We start from the raw sequence: 16911 nt of genomic DNA, 5'->3' as shown, positions 1-16911 counted from the left end.
CTTGAAATTCTCAGTGAATTCAACGGAAGCAAAGTTATGCCAATTCCTAGGTATTTTAAAAAAATAAGTCTGTGCACTACTCCCTTGGGCAGTGGCATTTTGATTTCAGTTCTCAGGGTATCCAAGGCTGTATCTGTACTAATGACAAAAACTTAATTAATCAGTAACCAGGACAGTGTACAGAGTTTATGACTTTTATACCAAAAACCAGGTCAAGGACCATGTTCTTGGACTTTCATACTCCGACACTGAGCTATACTCTCACCCAGCACACACTTGGCTAGCAAACATTTACCTGCCTCTGTACCCTGCTGAGATATAGCACAGAGGGAGAGAACTAAACCAGTCACAAATTGCAAGAAAAGTATCTGGGAAAGAGGTTTATGGACTAACACAGAAGTCTCCAAAGGGAAATTTTTGCAGGAGGACAGAGATCCAGAGTCCACATTTTCTCTTTTCTCTTCTGTGGCAAACAGTTTGTTGAACAGAGATGGACTGGAGCAGCAGCACTTCCATTGGTTTAGTGTTCATCCTGGCTTTTCTATACATTTTGAAAATAGCAGGTTTCTGGGACAACCAGAGAAAGAATTTTCCTCCAGGACCAAGAGCATTACCTATAATTGGAAACCTTCATTTATTTGATTTGAAGAGACCCTACAGGACTTATATACAGGTAATAATTTTCTTTTCTATTGGTCCCATAACTACACATATCAATGAGCCCATAGTCCAAGATGTCAGAGAGTTTCTCCTACTGTCCCTGACATGTTGTATCCATGGATGATCCTTTAGCAAGGGACAGGAGATGGTTATTTGAGTAGAAAACTTTGAATGCAGAAAGATTTGTTCTTTACTGTAATATTTACTCCATGCAGCTTCATGCATCCAGGTTTCAGCCTTAAACAACTCTCAAATTAATAAAAAGGGCCCACCTTATTTTTGAGATAATTTTGAGGAAAAGGCAACTGAATAAGGAGTGATTTTGATATGTGGTCTAACTCCCTCTGCTTTCCGCTGATTGATATGTCTGGACCTTACTGGAGCTTCTTGCCTTCACTGATTCAGAAAACTTTCTCATCTCTCTTTCCTCCTTCCTTCCCCAAAAGCTGAAGATAACTATATACACTTAATATTCAGGGCCAACAGTTGCCAGAATAATAAACTTTTTGTTTTTCTTCTAGTACTTTCTCCACCCAGTTTATTGCAGGGCTTTCCTGACTTTGAGTCCGAAGACTTCAATGAACCTGCTCCTTTCTTAGAGTTTTTCCCACTTAGACATTGCAATTACACATCCTCCTTGCTGATGATTTCAAAAGGGATATTCGCACCTACAAATCTGGATTTTTTTTTTTGGGGGGGGAGAGGTTATACAATAATGGTAGCAAAGGTTTGAACAGGTTTAGCCCGTGAACAAAAGAAACACAATAGCATAGAAATAAGTATGAAAACATGAGTAAAAAATAAATTTAGAGGGGTTTCTGAGGGAAAACAGAGCTGTCAGCATAATCCTTTGCTGATCTAGGGTTGACACTTCTGCTTACTTTAGCACAGTGGGGCTCCACTCCCAACTGTGCCATTTAGTCATTAACCATCACAATGTCTGGCACATTCACATTATTGAAATCAATTCTCTTTCCCTGGACTTGGGAAAATATTTAACATGGCAGAAATTCAGAAGCAGGACAGGGAAATAAGCAGCACTGAAAGGGTGAATTTCTTCATAAGCTGTAAAGTCTGTAAATCCCTGTTCTCTTCTCCTGACAGCTGTCAAAGGAATATGGCCCAGTCTTCAGTGTTCAGATGGGGCACAGGAAAGTAGTTGTGATTTCTGGGTATGAGACAGTGAAGGAAGCTCTTGTAAACCAGGCAGATGCATTTGCAGAGAGACCTAAAATCCCAGTCTTTGAAGATTTGACCAAAGGAAATGGTAAGTTGGTTTTATTTTTCCTTTGTCAGCTTGACTTGTTCAACATTTTTTCCTTCCTGTAGACAAAGCAGGAGCTGGGATATCACTTTGGATCTGAGGCCACACAAGGCATTGGAAATAGGGAGCAATGCCATTGACTTCAGTGGATTTATTCAAAGTTGAAACTACTGACAGTGACAACAAACCAGCCACAACTCTAAAAATAACCACAGCAACAGATAGTGGATATTGCGACAATTTCAGGATCTAGAACAGGCATCCAGGCCATAGAAGCATTTCTAGCTCTCATGACATGGCTCTGTACTTGTGTTTTTTCTGAATATGGTAATAGAATGGAACACAAACAGAATTGGGGATCTATTTTAAAAGGGGACATACTGTATACTGAGCTGGGTTTCAAAATGGGAATTTCATACCGAAGCTTCATTCTAATGAGAGCATGAGAGTTTCATATTTACATCTCCAAAAATTACACCCTTGGGCAAAGTCAGGAATAATTCTGTGCACATTTTAACAGCTGTATTTTTTGAACATATTATTCACTTAAGCTTTCTTTTCACTTTATTTTTTTCTTTGGAGAAAAAATATAGCTGAAGTCATTAGTTATATTGGTGTAAAAATTTCAGTGGAAAGAAAAACCTGATTGTGGAAGTTTTAAGATACTACCTGAATTTTAAAGACATTAATGCCTTGTCGGTTTTGTCCAGAAATCATCAGACACATGAGATCTCAGTTCAATTCTACTTCCAAACTATGATGGTCAGTGGTTTGAACTTGAATTTCCAATGCCATCTTTCTTTCAGTGACAAGTGTCTCTTAGGATATATACTCTTCTTAAGATTTGATTAGCTACATCTTAAATAGTTATCTTTTTTTTTGTGCAACAAAACTATTGTTGAGGACTGACAATACTTCAGACAAGTTGTTTTGACTCAGCCAGAAGTAAGTTAGGTTTTAAAAGTGACTACTAGTAAACAGCTCCATTCTGTGTCTAGAAAAATCAGTTATTTCTAATCTTCTGCCACCTTGAAATGTTCTCTTTGTGTCAGGGGTTGTTTTTGCCCATGGTGAAAACTGGAAGGTGATGCGAAGATTTACTCTCACAACCTTACGAGACTTTGGGATGGGGAAAAGGGCCATTGAGGATCGAATTGTGGAGGAATACGGGTACCTGGGAGACACCATCGCCTCACAACAAGGTGGGTGGGTGATTCATTCTTCAAACCTGTAGAAACATGGAATCATGGAATGCTTTGGGTTGAAAGGGACCTTAAGGATCATCTCATTTACCTTCCTGCCATGGGCAGGGACACCTCCCACTATCCCAGGCTGCTCCAACCCAGCCTTGAACACTTCCAGGGGTGGGGCAGCCACAGCTTCTCTGGGAAACCTCTTTCAGTGCCACCTCTAAGGTTTTGCTCAAGGACCCAGAGTCCTTCTGAACCTTCTGAAGTTCAGATCTTTTTAAGAAATGTACTACAGGCTGAATGAATTTGATGGATTTGGCTCCTCTGGCATTTTTGTGTCATTGCATGGTATTCTGGCATTGAATGATGATCAGTAACGGCAATCAATCATAGGAAATAAATAGCAATAATTAGTATTAAATTTACATTTACAAATTACATCTCTTGCCACAACATAACACATTCTTTTGTTCATTGTATAGGAAAGCCCTTTGACGCCAGTAAAATAATTAATGCAGCAGTTGCCAACATAATTGTGTCAATATTACTTGGAAAACGATTTGACTACAAAGACTCCAGATTTGTGAGACTTCTAAATCTGACCAATGAAAGCGTGAGGCTTGCTGGGAAACCTTTGGTCACGGTAATGATAAACATACTTATGTTGCTTTTCCACTGGATTCCACGGGAAAGTAGCAATACTGGTAGTGAGTGTCTTCTGTTAAACAGGCAAATCTAAGACTTTGGGAGATAATAGGTTTACAGAGCAATTTCTTGTGCAAAACAAAGCTTGGGAGACAGTCTGTAAATCTTGAAGCCAACAATCAAACTCCCAGTCTCTCAAAAACAAACTTAAACTATAGTTTGAAGAGTGCTAAGGAGTAATAAATATTCTCTGATACTTGCATGCAATGCTGCCTCACACCAGATTAATTTCTGTTCCTTTAGGCTTTGAAAAATAAAAGACAGTTAGTGGTAAAGCTAGTTAAAACAGGAAAAAAAGTTACTGGACAATATTTCCATCTCCATGGTGGTAACTTGCAGCTGTTTGAGTCTGACATCAACACTACTCCTGCAAAATAATAATTTGGGGCTGAGAATTTTCCTCGTATTTGGTGGTCCCTGATGGATTATCTACCATGAATTAGTTTTTCATATTCTAAAGAACAAAATATTAACGCTAATTTTTGACTTTGTATCTGCAAAATGGGCACAATATCACTAATTTGTTTCTGTAGTGTTTTCAGACCTCTGGCTGGTAAATTCTAACAACTTCCACTCTTGCAGATGTACAACATCTTCCCATACCTTGGATTCCTGTTAAGGGCTAACAAGACTCTTCTCCAAAACAGAGATGAATTCCATGATTATGTAAAAGTTACTTTTCTAGAACATCTCAAAAACCTGGACAAAAATGACCAAAGAAGCCTTATCGATGCTTTCCTGGTTAAGCAGCAGGAGGTAACTGAAATTTTTCTCATTCATTCCAACTTTTATGGTTCTGTGAAGACACAACTTCCTTCCAGTCCTTATAATTACAGCTAAATTTCTTTAGGAAATCTATCTTCGACAAAACACATATAACAAAATGATAGAGTTGAACAGATACTTCACTCTGTTGCAGTTCCAACCCCTTCTATTCAGCAAACATTTATTCTTATTTATTTCCTTCAGACTGTATCCATATATTTACAGAGGCTGCCTCTTTTTTTAATCTGCTTTCTCTGTTGTCCTAGACTTTCTGGCTCTTTCAAGAACATAACTCATCACAGAATAAAATCACTACCTGGGCTTTACTGGGACTCTTATTTGGGGTCTCTAATATATCTGGGTTACCTTCTCCATAGAGAAAGCAGCTCCCTTTGCAGCTGGCCCCAGTAAATACAGAGATCATGCAGAATATAAAACCTAGGTCAGCATTATTCTCCAGGTACAAGCCCAAAGCTCTTCTTTGCCTTTCATACTCATTTTAAAATACAGTATTTACTTCTTAGTAAATGTTTTTCTACATAAATTGCATTCTCACATGGAAAGCTTTACGTTTTCACCCTTTTATCTCAACCACTTTTTTCAGGAGAAATCCACTACCAATGGTTACTTCCACAATGGCAACTTGTTAAGCTTGATGAGCAATTTGTTTACTGCTGGTGTTGAGACAATTTCCACCACACTATATTGGGGCTTTCTGCTGATGCTAAAATACCCTGAAATTCAGAGTAAGTGGTTTTATGACAGATACTGTTACACTCAGGGCATTAGGAACCAAATGTGAGGCTGGAGGGTCAACACATCTGTTAATACACAGTACAAAAAGCCAAGATTTCCCATCAATTATAGTCTAGGTAATGCTGTGCCCTGTGGTCCAGACCCAGTGAGGGACACACTGGCCAATCTACCACAGATTATAAACAGAGTTCATACAAACCAGGCCCTTTGCTCAGGAAGATCTCATTAATTAATAAGACACAAGCTGTCCTGTGTAGGGCAAAGAAATTGTTCCAGGTTTCCCTCAGAAATGGGCTGTTGATAAACCAAAGGCCTGTGCAGATGTTAAATGGACCGTACTGAGGTATCAGATACCTGAGAAGATTCAGGGAATTGCCCTTCGTCTGACATCTCCATTCCAGTTGATAGTACAGAGCTGTTTGGAGTCAAAATGGATTTCTAAGACTCCAGAGGGCAGAGTAAGAACTTTAGACAGAAGAGAGGGAGCAAAAAAAAGTCTTTACGTTTCTTGTTCGTAAAGAAACAATCAAATACTCTAATTCTGTTCACCTTCCATTATTTCCAAATGGAAAAAAAAAAGACTTTTGGAGAATTTATGATTTTCATTTCTTTTTCTACTTTACATCAATAAAGCACAGGATGTCTCAGGGCTGAACGAGACCTTGTTTCTTTCTCATACTTGATTCTTTCCTCAGGAAAGGTCCAAGAAGAGATAGATCAAGTGATAGGGTCAAACCCCCCACGGATCGAGCACCGAACTCAGATGCCATATACAGATGCTGTTGTCCATGAAATCCAGAGGTTTGCCAATATCCTGCCATTGGATCTGCCTCATGAGACTGCTGCAGATGTCACCCTCAAAGGCTATTTCATTCCCAAGGTGAGATGCCTACAGGAGTGTTTTTTAACATTTCTTCTTCCTGAATTTGTCCAGGGATTAATTCCCCTGTCCTGTTTTGCAGGGAACCTACATCATCCCCTTGCTGGCCTCAGTCCTGCGCGACGAGTCGCAGTGGGAGAAACCAGACATGTTCTACCCTGAGCACTTTCTCGATGCCAATGGGAAATTCGTGAAGAAAGATGCTTTCATGCCCTTTTCAGCAGGTGCTTCCTCTTTTCCATTTACTGTCATTGCAAGTAACTACTTTTTGCAAGGGCTACTTGCACTTTTTGCTACTGAAGCCTGGCCTCCATATGATCTTTTTTAATGGGGCCATTTCACACCCCATGTTTCACAGATTTCTGAGGGGACACCTCTGATAAGAGCAAGCATTCCCAAATGGCTGCTAATTCCTCCAGCCTCTGGATGTTATTGGTGTCTCAGTTAGCACTGAACAAATATAAATGAGTCTTTGTGGTGCTTTTTTAAATATGAGGAAAGTTTTCAGCAAATTCCATGATAGTTTAGGTAACATATATCCTCATTATAATCTGTAGCCCACAACTTCTCAATGTCTTGTGTTTGAGTCTTACCACACCCAATTGCACTGTCTATGACCAACAAAAAGCACACAGCAAAGGTGGCTTCTATGTCTTTCCTGTTTCATTTTTCCATGTCCCCTTTAAAAAAGTCATGAATAACGTCAGCTGGGTCAAGATTTCATATACAGTGACAACAGGGAGGAGCTGTCATATAAAACCCCAAATTCTGTGTAAAATCAAAGAACAGAAAGGGGTTGCATTTTGAGGTTTTTTGAGGCTTTCCCAGAGTGTGACATACACCTGAGTTTAAAAGGCAGTTTAAAAGCTGCTGCAGTTCAACAGGACTGAGAAAAATTTATATTTACAGCACTTTTGAATATCCATAGAATATGCCCCCCACCTCCCCTCTCAGTCCCAGTCTGGCCAGCATTTGTGAGTTTCCAAGGAATTTTCTGACAAATTTTAATATAAAAAATTGCCTATACATAGACTAACAGAGCCAAAGTCTAGACTCAACCAGTTGGTCTGGAATTCAAAAATTGGGCCAAGTAGACAAAAAAAATCTGAAAATTAAGAAAAAAAATTCAGATTTTATTGAAAACTAGAATTAAGGAATTCAGATTGCATTTCCATACATTTCTCCCCAAAATGCAAGCATTTAGACAAAGGAAAACTAAAAAAAACACCACCAGTTGGCTTTGTTATCATACCTCTGAAGATCACTTCTTTACTCAACAGACTTTTAAAAGCTGCTAAGTTCTTCATTCATAGCTGGGATAGGACATTTCAGGTGTTCTGAACTCCCAATGACCTTTCTCCAAATAAGAGATACTTAAGGTTTTTCTTTTCTTCTAACTATTAAAGAAGCAGCTCCCACTGACTCTTATTTTATTCCAGGGAGGAGGATCTGTGCTGGGGAGACTTTGGCCAAAATGGAGCTCTTCCTCTTCTTCACCAGCCTCCTGCAGAGGTTCAACTTCCTGCCTCCACCTGGAGTTTCCACCTCAGACCTGGACCTCAGCCCTGCTATTTCATTTAATATCATCCCCAAACCCTATAAAATGTGTGCTGTGACACGTTCCTAGAGCTCTAAGCAGCACTTATTTGTTTCAAAAATGTTCAAATTACTTTTCCATGACATCTGCCTTCCTAATCCTTTGACCAAAATAATTCACAACTTAATGAAGGTTTTCAGTACTTCTAAACCAAAGTGGTCTTTTATTTTTTATTTATTGGGGAAGGGCAGAAATAGACCAGAAATATGAACTATATGTATGGCTCATGTTAGATTACCTCATCTAGGCTAAATAATACAGACCTTCAGCTTTCTTATTCTTATTTCAGTTTTCACTGTTTGTTGAAAGTATATCTCAAAAAACCCTCCCAAGTGCAGGTTTCTCCAAAGAGACCATGAAGCTGTGCCTGGTTTGTACTATTGCACTTAAAGATAAGCACTGCAGAGCCTCTGTGGTGAATGTCTTTAGAACAGAAGGGCTTGTTCAGTCAGATGGGTTTGAAGCTGGGTTGGGTATCCTGTTCCCCAATGTCTCATTGCAGTTTCTTCCCTTGGCTCTTCTCCCTACTCCTTCCACTGCCATGTGCAAAGAAATCAGAGTTCTGTACCTGTAATAGCAAATCACTTCTCAGGAAAAACCTTAAGCCAAGTTGACCTGAGTCCAGAGGGTCTTTAAGACTTTTCCTGAATCTCCTGTAAATGGATAAGCTCAGAAAAATAAAGTGTACACCTGCAGAAAATGGCTGGTGATTTTGTAATGAACCCTCTAAGGGGCTGTTAAACATTGCATAAACATTGTGTGCAAATTCTAGCTGACAGAGGGCTCCCACCTCCTGGCAACTGTAAAAGGAAGTTAAAATTGACTGAGAGCCAAAGTAGCCTTGGGCTGATTCTGCTTCAAGCCTGTGCAACTGCTCTGCCCCTGAGGGCAGCGTGGGAGTTGGGTGGTGCTCTTGGTTCAGGTCCAGCATCCTCAGGTGCCACCCAGACACATCAGGGCTCATGGCCCAAGTGCTGGGGACATGAACAGCGCTGTATACTGAGTGATCCCTATGGTTCCCTCACCAACCACAACAAGGTCACCTCTTTCTTGACTCTTCTATTGACTGAGAAAAATGGAAAGTTCCTGGAATAGTTCAAAGCCTTTACACATCAGTGGAAACGTGTCCGTCACAGATCAGAAGTGACTCTCCCAGACATGACAGTGTAAACCTTATTTTCCTTCCTCCTGTCCCACCATACAGTCAAGTACTTCTGGTGGTGCTCTGCCTAAACCTCAACCCAGGTGTAGAATGACAGGTATTAAACAAAACTCCACCTAAAAGGAGGAAAACTTCAAGTATTACATAACTCGTTCTCCTTACTGTAGATGCCTTTATCACATCACCACAGAATTTCTGATTTATCTCAAAAATACTTTTGCCAATTAAAAGAGATCATCTCAGTTATGAATAACCCCTATTGTTTGGGATTAATATATAAAGCATGAAAATAAGCAGTTATGGAGAGGCACAAGATCATGGATGACTCTGTGAGGATCCATAGAAAGGACATCAAAATGTCTCTGCTGGGATCAAGCCTGCTCCAGTACTGAGTCTGCAGATCCCAAAAATCAAAAAGTTGACAGCCTTGTCTGAACTGACCCTGCTCTTTCCTCCAGAACCTCTATTTGCTGAGGCAGTCTGAAATTCTGCCTTTCACATGGCAGGGCCCTGTGTTGCATGATCACCTCAGGCTCTTCGCTGAGGTGTCTGGTTTGGAGACAGAAATTAACCACCTGATAAACAAACAGCCACCAGATTTAGTTACCTGGAAATTATTCTCCTTCTCATTAAATGTAGGATCTCCACAGCTTCTGTAAAAATGGTCTAATTAGGCTGAATAAGTATCTAGAAGTAGACATCTGGCCCTATTGAAGGCAATAGAAGAATTACCAAATCCAATTACCTGGATTTGAAAAACACAGTGATGTTGATAAATTCAGTTTTCCTAAAATACTAGGCTGCCTTAAATCCAAACTGGCCTTTGATCCATTTCCCAAAATTCTCGCTTTTCTATGGGCTTGCAAAAAATCTCCATTGTGTGCCAATAGCTCCCTCCTGCTGGGATTCCCTGCTTTACTTAAAAAAAAAATCAGTTTTTAAAAATTTATAAAGCAGAATCATGGCTTGGTTTTCCAATAACGAATCTTTCAGCCCTGTATGAGTGACTCAGGTGCACACACTGTCTTTCAGATGGCACTGCACATACAAATGCCATTCTTATATTTAACGTACTATAAACCTTAGAAATCTAAAATATTAATGGAATATTTGACTATTAGGGAAATTAAATGTGTCAATCCATCTTTCTGCCCTCCTTCAGAGCCTTTCTGTAGGCTCTGTTCCCTGAAGTCCTTTCCCTGGATTTCATGATTCTTTGTCTCAGGTAGAGAGACAAGGCTCACCTTGTTTTTCCAACAGACTAATGCTGCAAATCTTCTTTCCCTTTCCCCCATGTCTCTCTGTTTCCATCTTTGTTTCACAGACAAATTCAGGAATATACCTGCAGAACTTCACAGAGTCCCTTTCCACCACCTGGACTCTTTGTTCTTTGTCCATCCTCCACCCTCTGCTCTCCTTCCTTTGCCAGGCAGGACTGGCAAAACTGGTTCCCACTTAGGCTTTAGATAATCTCCTTTTCAAAAAGAGATTCCTTTTATTCTGAACAGAATTTCTGTGAAGTGCCCTTTCAGTTCAGAATATAAACACAAGCTTTAGGCCAAATCTTAATAGCTCCCATTAAGTATTTAATTGAGGACTGTGAGGAACCTTACCAGCAGTGCTGCAAGATTTTATCCAGCGTTGGCATGTTTAGCTCTACCACAAGTAGCAGATGGACAGATAGATTTGTCTTGAGCATAAAGGAGACTTGTTAAATAAGCATAAACAGACTTGTTGCTGTATTAGACATTAAAAGATTTCTTTATAAAGCTTTTTTTTTAGTTCAGACAGTTCTTTGCAGATTTCTCTGCTTAATTTCACAGATTAATCTCTTTTAGGCCATGTTAGGGAAAGGAGAGGCTTGAGGACTTATTCTAAGACAGGCAAATGGGGTTAGAGATGTCCAAGGATCCTGCTGTAGATATTCTAGAAAATGGTTATACAGAAGAAATAATTCTTCAGTCAGAAGCAGCACAATTTCAACTGAATTACAGCAAAACTATTACACTTAGAACTATCGCCCAGTCATCTGGAATTGCCATGAGCACAGATTTCCTTGAGCACAGAAGTCATGAGCATTTACTACCTTTGATTCTAGGATTACACAAGAAACTCTCCTATGATTTCTGATCTCACCCAAGTTATTAAATTCCACCAAAGTTCTCCAGCAGTGCAAAAAAGCTGATCTGAATGTAGGTTTGTGAGGTTTGCCTACAAGTGAGATTTGGCTAAAAAATGAAAAGGTGTATGAATCACTCTGAAAAATGAGCAGGGAAGGATCTGGGCATTCATGCTTTTCAGCAATGTTATTGATGGGATATTTGTCTCCAGGACATTACCCTGAGCTGGAAAGCCACACCTGTGCAATGTCTTAGCTAGAGTAGTAGCCACAAGCCTGCTGTAACCCTTCCTTCGATGCTCTGGCAGGGTGTAATTATGAACCATGGTGGCAAACTGGTCTGTCAGGCTCCAGGAGAGGGGATTCCCATGTTCGTCCAAGACACAGGCACTGGGGAAGCAGCAAATGAGGCCAGCAAGATACTTCTGGCACCTTGGGTTGCCTCCCCGTGACCAGGTTTTGCTGAGCAGGCTGGCATGGGAGATATCCAGGTGAGCCAAGGTCAATTTGGGGTCCATCCTAAGGGATAGCACAGAAACACTGTTAGGCACAAAGCTGTGCCCCTCATTCTCCAAGCAACTGCACTACATTTAAAGCTGCCTTCTCCAGCCAAATAGATTTCCAGGTCTGTATCAGAAAGGGGAATCAAAGCAAGCTGAGTTCATTAGGCTGGAGATTTAGAAATAATTGTAGAGGGTAGCACCTTTCCAGTTTGGGGGTTTATTTTCTATAAGCTCCTGAATCCACTCAGCACACTCCAGAAGTGCCTTATTCCTTACAGAAAGACTGGAGAATATCTTAAGGAAGGCAAGGAGACATTAGGTGGCACAAAGGAGTGGAAAGGATTTCATTTCCAGTCTTTCATCTTCCAAGACTGATAGATTCTTTCTGGATTTCAAATACACAGCAGAGAAATTTTTTATAGGAATAGTGAGGCCTCTGGTTCCCCTACTCTTCTGCTCTCATGTCAGACCAATATTTCACCAGCAGAGGGACGTTAGAAAACTTAGATTCAAGGAGTTGTGTAAAGCTTGCTCTGTGAAAAACAAATTTGGCAGGAATCCAAGATCCACCTTATCAAATCTAAGAAGCTTTGACACAGGAAAGTCAAAGGACATAAAGAGCAGATCTGTGGATACATGAGGAGGAGGGGATGGGGAGTATCCTGAAACGTAAAAATGCAAGAGTGATTGACTAATTAAAGAAAAATCTTGATAAGTATTTAATAGTTCCTTCCTTACCAAGTAATTCCTCAGTCAGGTTTTTGAGACAGTCACAGAGAAAGCCTAACAGTCTTCCTGGTATTTTGGATGTAAATGTACTTTTAGGAAATACATCACTACAGTAATGACTTCAGAAAATGACATGGAGTGCTCAGACATACTGAAGTTTGACATCTGGCAGCATGTCCGGGTCTGGATGGATAACCATCTGGAAAGAGGATGTCTTCACATCTACTTGCTTGGATAAAGCCACAGTCCTGGATATTTCACATATTCCATCCTGGAGCCCTGTGTATACAAAGATAAATATTAAGGCACTTCACAAATAAAGTGGGGGTTTTTTTAAAAATTCTTTTTTTAAGTCTTGTCTGAGTTCAGCTTTTCAAACACTGGCTCTCACTAAACCTCTAATGACACATTATTTACTGCTCAGCTCAGTCTGTATGTTGTCTACAGAATCCTATGGCCAGTAGCAAAATTAAACATCAATAAGCATCCCTTCCTGACAAGGAAATAAGTTCATCTATGTGAAAGCAGAACTTGAAATGGTAGCAGTGAATATGATATGGATGAAATTCAGAAAGCTAAAAATATTCCATATCCTAGATCTTGATTTTTGCTTAAGTACAAAAAAACCCACCCTTTCTGTAGAGCAGAATGGCAAAGTTTATAGTCCATGAAAACGACCCATTCTGTTTACTCTGAACCAAGTAAAACTGGACTGTACCTTGAATCTGAAAAATTTGTCCCCAGTTGATGGTATTTGTGTTTTCCAGTAGTTCCCAGTAAGTCTCCAGCTCCTTGTAGAAAACTGCATAAGCATTGGTGTAATGGTCAAGGTCATCCATCTCAATCTAGGGGGAAAAATTATGGAAGAATTACAAATTCTGCCCCTTCCCACACACAAATTTTTCACATTGGAATCAAAACTCACTAAAGGCCAACTCCAGAGATGTAAAAAATGTTATTTGGTTGCCAAGGTCTTCAGACCACACCTCTTCTGGAAAACAAAATATGTTCCCTGCCCCTGAAAGAGCTGAAATAGCACAGCCTGGCCTCATCAATACTATTGCACCCTCTTACTCTCCGAAACAGCTGGAAAGACTCAAACTGCCAGCTGGGGATTGTTCACATCCTGTGCTGACTCCTTCATTGCTGGTTGTCCCAGAGACCTCGACAAGGATTTAGTTGTACCTCATATGAGCCTACAAGAACAAGGGATTGTTATCTGAGCCTAGAGTTGGGGAAGCATGCACGAATTTGTGCAGCTCAGAGATTGCTTTATCACAGTGGATAGAGGGAGTTATGGCAATGCCCCCTCTGAAACCCTCTGTAGCACAGCCTGTAATGAACTACAGGAATGCAGAAGGACCCTTCTTTCACCTTGTAGCAGCATCTGCCCCACCATAAGGTCACTAAGGTTCTTTTTTTGTGTGTCTATCTGCACAAAGGCTGGAAAGACCAAAGAATCCTTGGAGAGGTTTGGTCAAGTGGCATGAGTGCAAATAAAATGTGTCTCTGCATAAACTCTGCAAGTTAATCTTCAATCAGCGTAATCAGGCTAATTACAATCAATTAGAGCATGTATTTCATAACTAAGTTTGTTTATGCTAGAATTCCTAGGCAGAATGTCTCAGGAAAAAGCAGCACTCCCTATAGTGTGCTTTGTGCTGGCACCCACTGGGATGTCCTATGGCACTCTATGGTTCCCACCTCCCCATTACACACTTCCCAGATACAGCTGGCTCCACCCATAAAGCCCTCAGAAAGCTGGGAGGAAGGCTCCAGTCATGTTGGATCCACCTCTCGGAAAGAAAGATAAAAACCACCTCCATCTACCTCCCTCTGTGGCCGGGTGATAACAGCTTTGAAGTCTGGCCATGAGTCCACCACCACTTCTGTCCTGAAGGGGTTCCCTCGGTTGATGTTCATCACAGCTCCATAAACCTGCAGGAGGAAGAGCCAATAGAAGAAAGACAGTTTGAGACATGCTACCATGTGTTGTAAACCAGAGACTGAACCAGTGACACAGAGCTGAAAGCTTCACACACACACAGACACACACACACACACACACATCTCATGTAACCCTTCAGGTGTGTAGGCTGAGACCTACACACTGACCAGTAAGGCACAATACCATGAAGACAAACCATTATCTAATTATGCCAACCCTAATCACTATGGAGAGGAGGTGGACCAATGCTCTTCTTTTCTTAAGAATGGGGACTTGGGTTAGTAATCAGGACCAAAGGATAAGACAGGCTGAGAGAGTTGGGGTTGTTAAGCCTGGAGAAGGGAAAGCTCTGGGAAGACTTTAGAGCACCTTCCAGTACCTAAAGGGGCTCTAAGAGAGCTGGAGAGGAACATTTTACAAGGGTCTGGAGTGACAGGACAAGGGGGAATGGCTTCAAACTGAAAGAGGGTAGATTTAGATTAGAGATTAGAAAGAAATTCTTCCCTGTGAGGGTGGTGAGGCCCTGGCACAGGTTGCCCAGAGAAGCTGTGGCTGCTCCTTTCCTGGAAGTGTTCAAGGCCAGGTGGGATGGGGTTTGGAGCAACCTGATCTAGAGGAAGGTGTCCCTGCCCATGTCAGGGCGTTGGAACTGGATGAGCTTTAAGATCCCTTCCAAGACAAATCATTCCTTGATTCCATGATATCTCAGATGCAGTTATCTAAACAGCAACTATCAGTCAGTCCAGAGGAAGCACAACCCTTTCCCAACAGTTTTGATTCCCTGACAAACAACCAAAATCACTGATGGAAATACCACAGAAAATGCAGGTCAGTGCTATGTTACCTTAAGGGACTCAGGAAAACTCTTCCTTAACATTTTCTCAAGCATCTGCAGCTTCCTGGAGCAGTTAAGTACCAGCATCTCTCTTGCTGGGAACACATAGAAAATATAAAGATTCACTCAAAAAAAGAGATAATGTGAAGGAACTGAGTGGTATAATTGCTAATTTCATAAAATACAGTATCTCCCACAAGTGTCTTGCTTCAGAATGTACCTCTGTAAAACAAACAATTTCCAAAACCAAAAAGTTTCTGAGAAGTCAAAAAAAAAAAAAAAGAGTAACTTCACTTAAAAAGTCTAAGGGAAGAATTCAAATCCTAAGGTTTCTCAGAGATAGCACAATGTTCATTCTTTCTTTTACCTCTTAAATGTGCACCATTTAATCTTAAAAGCATTTCCCTTTGCTGCATTTTGTTATAAATATTAACATACCTTAAGAATTACTGCAACCATCAAGTATCCACCTTCCTAATAAGGAACATGTTACGAACAGCCACCCCTCAGGATCACAGATCAGCAGCCTCATCTAGTGGAAGGTGTCCCTGCCCATGGCAGGAGGGTAGAACCAGTTGAGATTTAATGTCCTTTCCAACTCAAATGTGATTACATGTAGGTATTTACTTTCCTTGAATCTTATATTCCATTTTCTCACCATATTCAATGGAAAAACTGTCTCTGGGTCACTGCATCACTGTACGTGCAACTGTATCTAAAGGCAGCATTGGTACATGTTTGAATACACAACTACTTTTACTTAAGCACAGTTCTAAGACCTTTATGCCCGGAAATACTTTGATTTGGAAAAAATATTGATATGTATAGCCCCCTTAATCACTTACCTGCTTTGAATCTTGGAGCTCGCCCTTCTGAAGTGCAGCAATAACTTAAGTGAGGAGACTATAAAATACATCCACTTCGTGGCTGCTTCTGCACAGGGAATGATGAGAGTCCTCGTTCAGAATCTCAAACTTATAATTTTATTGATCCAAGTTGTTCTAAATTGGTATACTGCTCCTAGTAGCTTTGTTCTTTCTTTTTTGGGGAGAGCATGGAAATAAAAGCCAGAGCCAGCCACACCTTCAGAGGAGGAGGGACTCTGTAAGAAAAGTGACACAGGGCTTGTTCAGGAGCATATGTTCTAGAAAGAACTTTTAATTTTTTCATGAAGACATTTAATCTCTTTGCATTCATACCAGTGAATGGTATGCTTTGCACACACTTATAATGATCTCTTTTCTTCTCAGTGGGAGGGAAATTAGTCAGTTCTCATTCTCAGTGTTGTCGTGGTTTGGACCTTGTTTTCCCCCAGAGGCTGAGAGAAGTGGTAGACCCCAAGGGGTGGAAACCTCTGGAAGTTTTGAAGTTCTGCCCAATGGGCGCTCCTGCAGAAATGTCAACATCTCACAAACTCACCGGAAGAGAAGAGTTGTAGTTTTTGGTGGTTGTAGAAGTGGTGGCCATGTTGTGAGCCACGAGGAAGGGGCTCTGTGCCCCTTGGGGCCTCTGGCCCCCCTCCCAGCCCCTGGCTGGGGGCTGCAGGGACCTGGAACAGCATAAACCTGGGCTAGGTGCCTGTAGTTATGCCGGGAGAATGTTTTCTCCATGGGCACAGAACAGCAGCCGGGACTGACCAGAGAAACGGTGGCAGAGAGCCAGAGATAAGAACCAGAACTGAAGGAGCAGCAGAAGCAACATGCAGCACCAGAGAAAAGACTCCTGGAAGACAGAGCCAGGAAAAGGAGAGCCAGCAGCAGAGAGACAGAGTTTGGGGTAAGAGACTGTACCAGATCCC

The 16911-nt window shown here is 41.0% G+C and overlaps 2 protein-coding genes across 3 annotated transcripts; one reads left to right on the top strand and one right to left on the bottom strand.

The window, feature by feature from the left end:
• Window positions 1-220: 220 nt before the first annotated feature.
• LOC135412212 (cytochrome P450 2K6-like) lies at window positions 221-7972 on the top strand. The gene is made up of 9 exons (XM_064650765.1): window positions 221-673; window positions 1765-1927; window positions 2977-3126; window positions 3597-3757; window positions 4402-4575; window positions 5189-5330; window positions 6036-6220; window positions 6303-6444; window positions 7660-7972. Exons 1-9 carry the CDS (start codon window positions 491-493, stop codon window positions 7845-7847), a joined length of 1488 nt encoding a protein of 495 aa, XP_064506835.1. The 5' UTR covers window positions 221-490; the 3' UTR covers window positions 7848-7972.
• A 1593-nt stretch (window positions 7973-9565) lies between these two features.
• GLYATL3 (glycine-N-acyltransferase like 3) lies at window positions 9566-16391 on the bottom strand. 2 transcript variants are annotated; one of them, XM_064650768.1, is made up of 6 exons: window positions 15959-16391; window positions 15123-15208; window positions 14161-14268; window positions 13049-13175; window positions 12483-12609; window positions 9566-11617 (listed from the first exon to the last, which is right to left on the bottom strand). In XM_064650768.1, the coding sequence occupies exons 2-6, from the start codon at window positions 15198-15200 to the stop codon at window positions 11191-11193; spliced, it is 867 nt and encodes a 288-aa protein (XP_064506838.1). In that variant the 5' UTR covers window positions 15201-15208; window positions 15959-16391; the 3' UTR covers window positions 9566-11190. The 2 variants fall into 2 exon arrangements, with proteins under 2 accessions (XP_064506838.1, XP_064506837.1); XM_064650767.1 differs by having other exon boundaries at window positions 15123-16391.
• Window positions 16392-16911: the final 520 nt, after the last annotated feature.

The sequence above is a fragment of the Pseudopipra pipra genome, chromosome 3 (genome assembly GCF_036250125.1).
Source record: "Pseudopipra pipra isolate bDixPip1 chromosome 3, bDixPip1.hap1, whole genome shotgun sequence".
Lineage (NCBI taxonomy): Eukaryota > Metazoa > Chordata > Aves > Passeriformes > Pipridae > Pseudopipra > Pseudopipra pipra.
This window is presented reverse-complemented; position numbering and strand designations above follow the sequence as displayed.

Excerpts from the sequence above, each read along its gene's own strand:
- GLYATL3 (XM_064650767.1), bottom strand. The coding sequence starts at position 15,200 with ATGCTGGTACTTAACTGCTCCAGGAAGCTGCAGATGCTTGAGAAAATG. Across the intron at positions 12,610-13,048 it reads ACAAATTTTTCAGATTCAAG|GGCTCCAGGATGGAATATGT; the intron begins GTACAGTCCAGT and ends TTGTATACACAG. Across the intron at positions 11,618-12,482 it reads CTGCCAGATGTCAAACTTCA|GATGGACCCCAAATTGACCT; the intron begins GTATGTCTGAGC and ends GCTATCCCTTAG.
- LOC135412212 (XM_064650765.1), top strand. The coding sequence starts at position 491 with ATGGACTGGAGCAGCAGCACTTCCATTGGTTTAGTGTTCATCCTGGCT. Across the intron at positions 6,221-6,302 it reads AAGGCTATTTCATTCCCAAG|GGAACCTACATCATCCCCTT; the intron begins GTGAGATGCCTA and ends CCTGTTTTGCAG. Across the intron at positions 6,445-7,659 it reads TTTCATGCCCTTTTCAGCAG|GGAGGAGGATCTGTGCTGGG; the intron begins GTGCTTCCTCTT and ends ATTTTATTCCAG.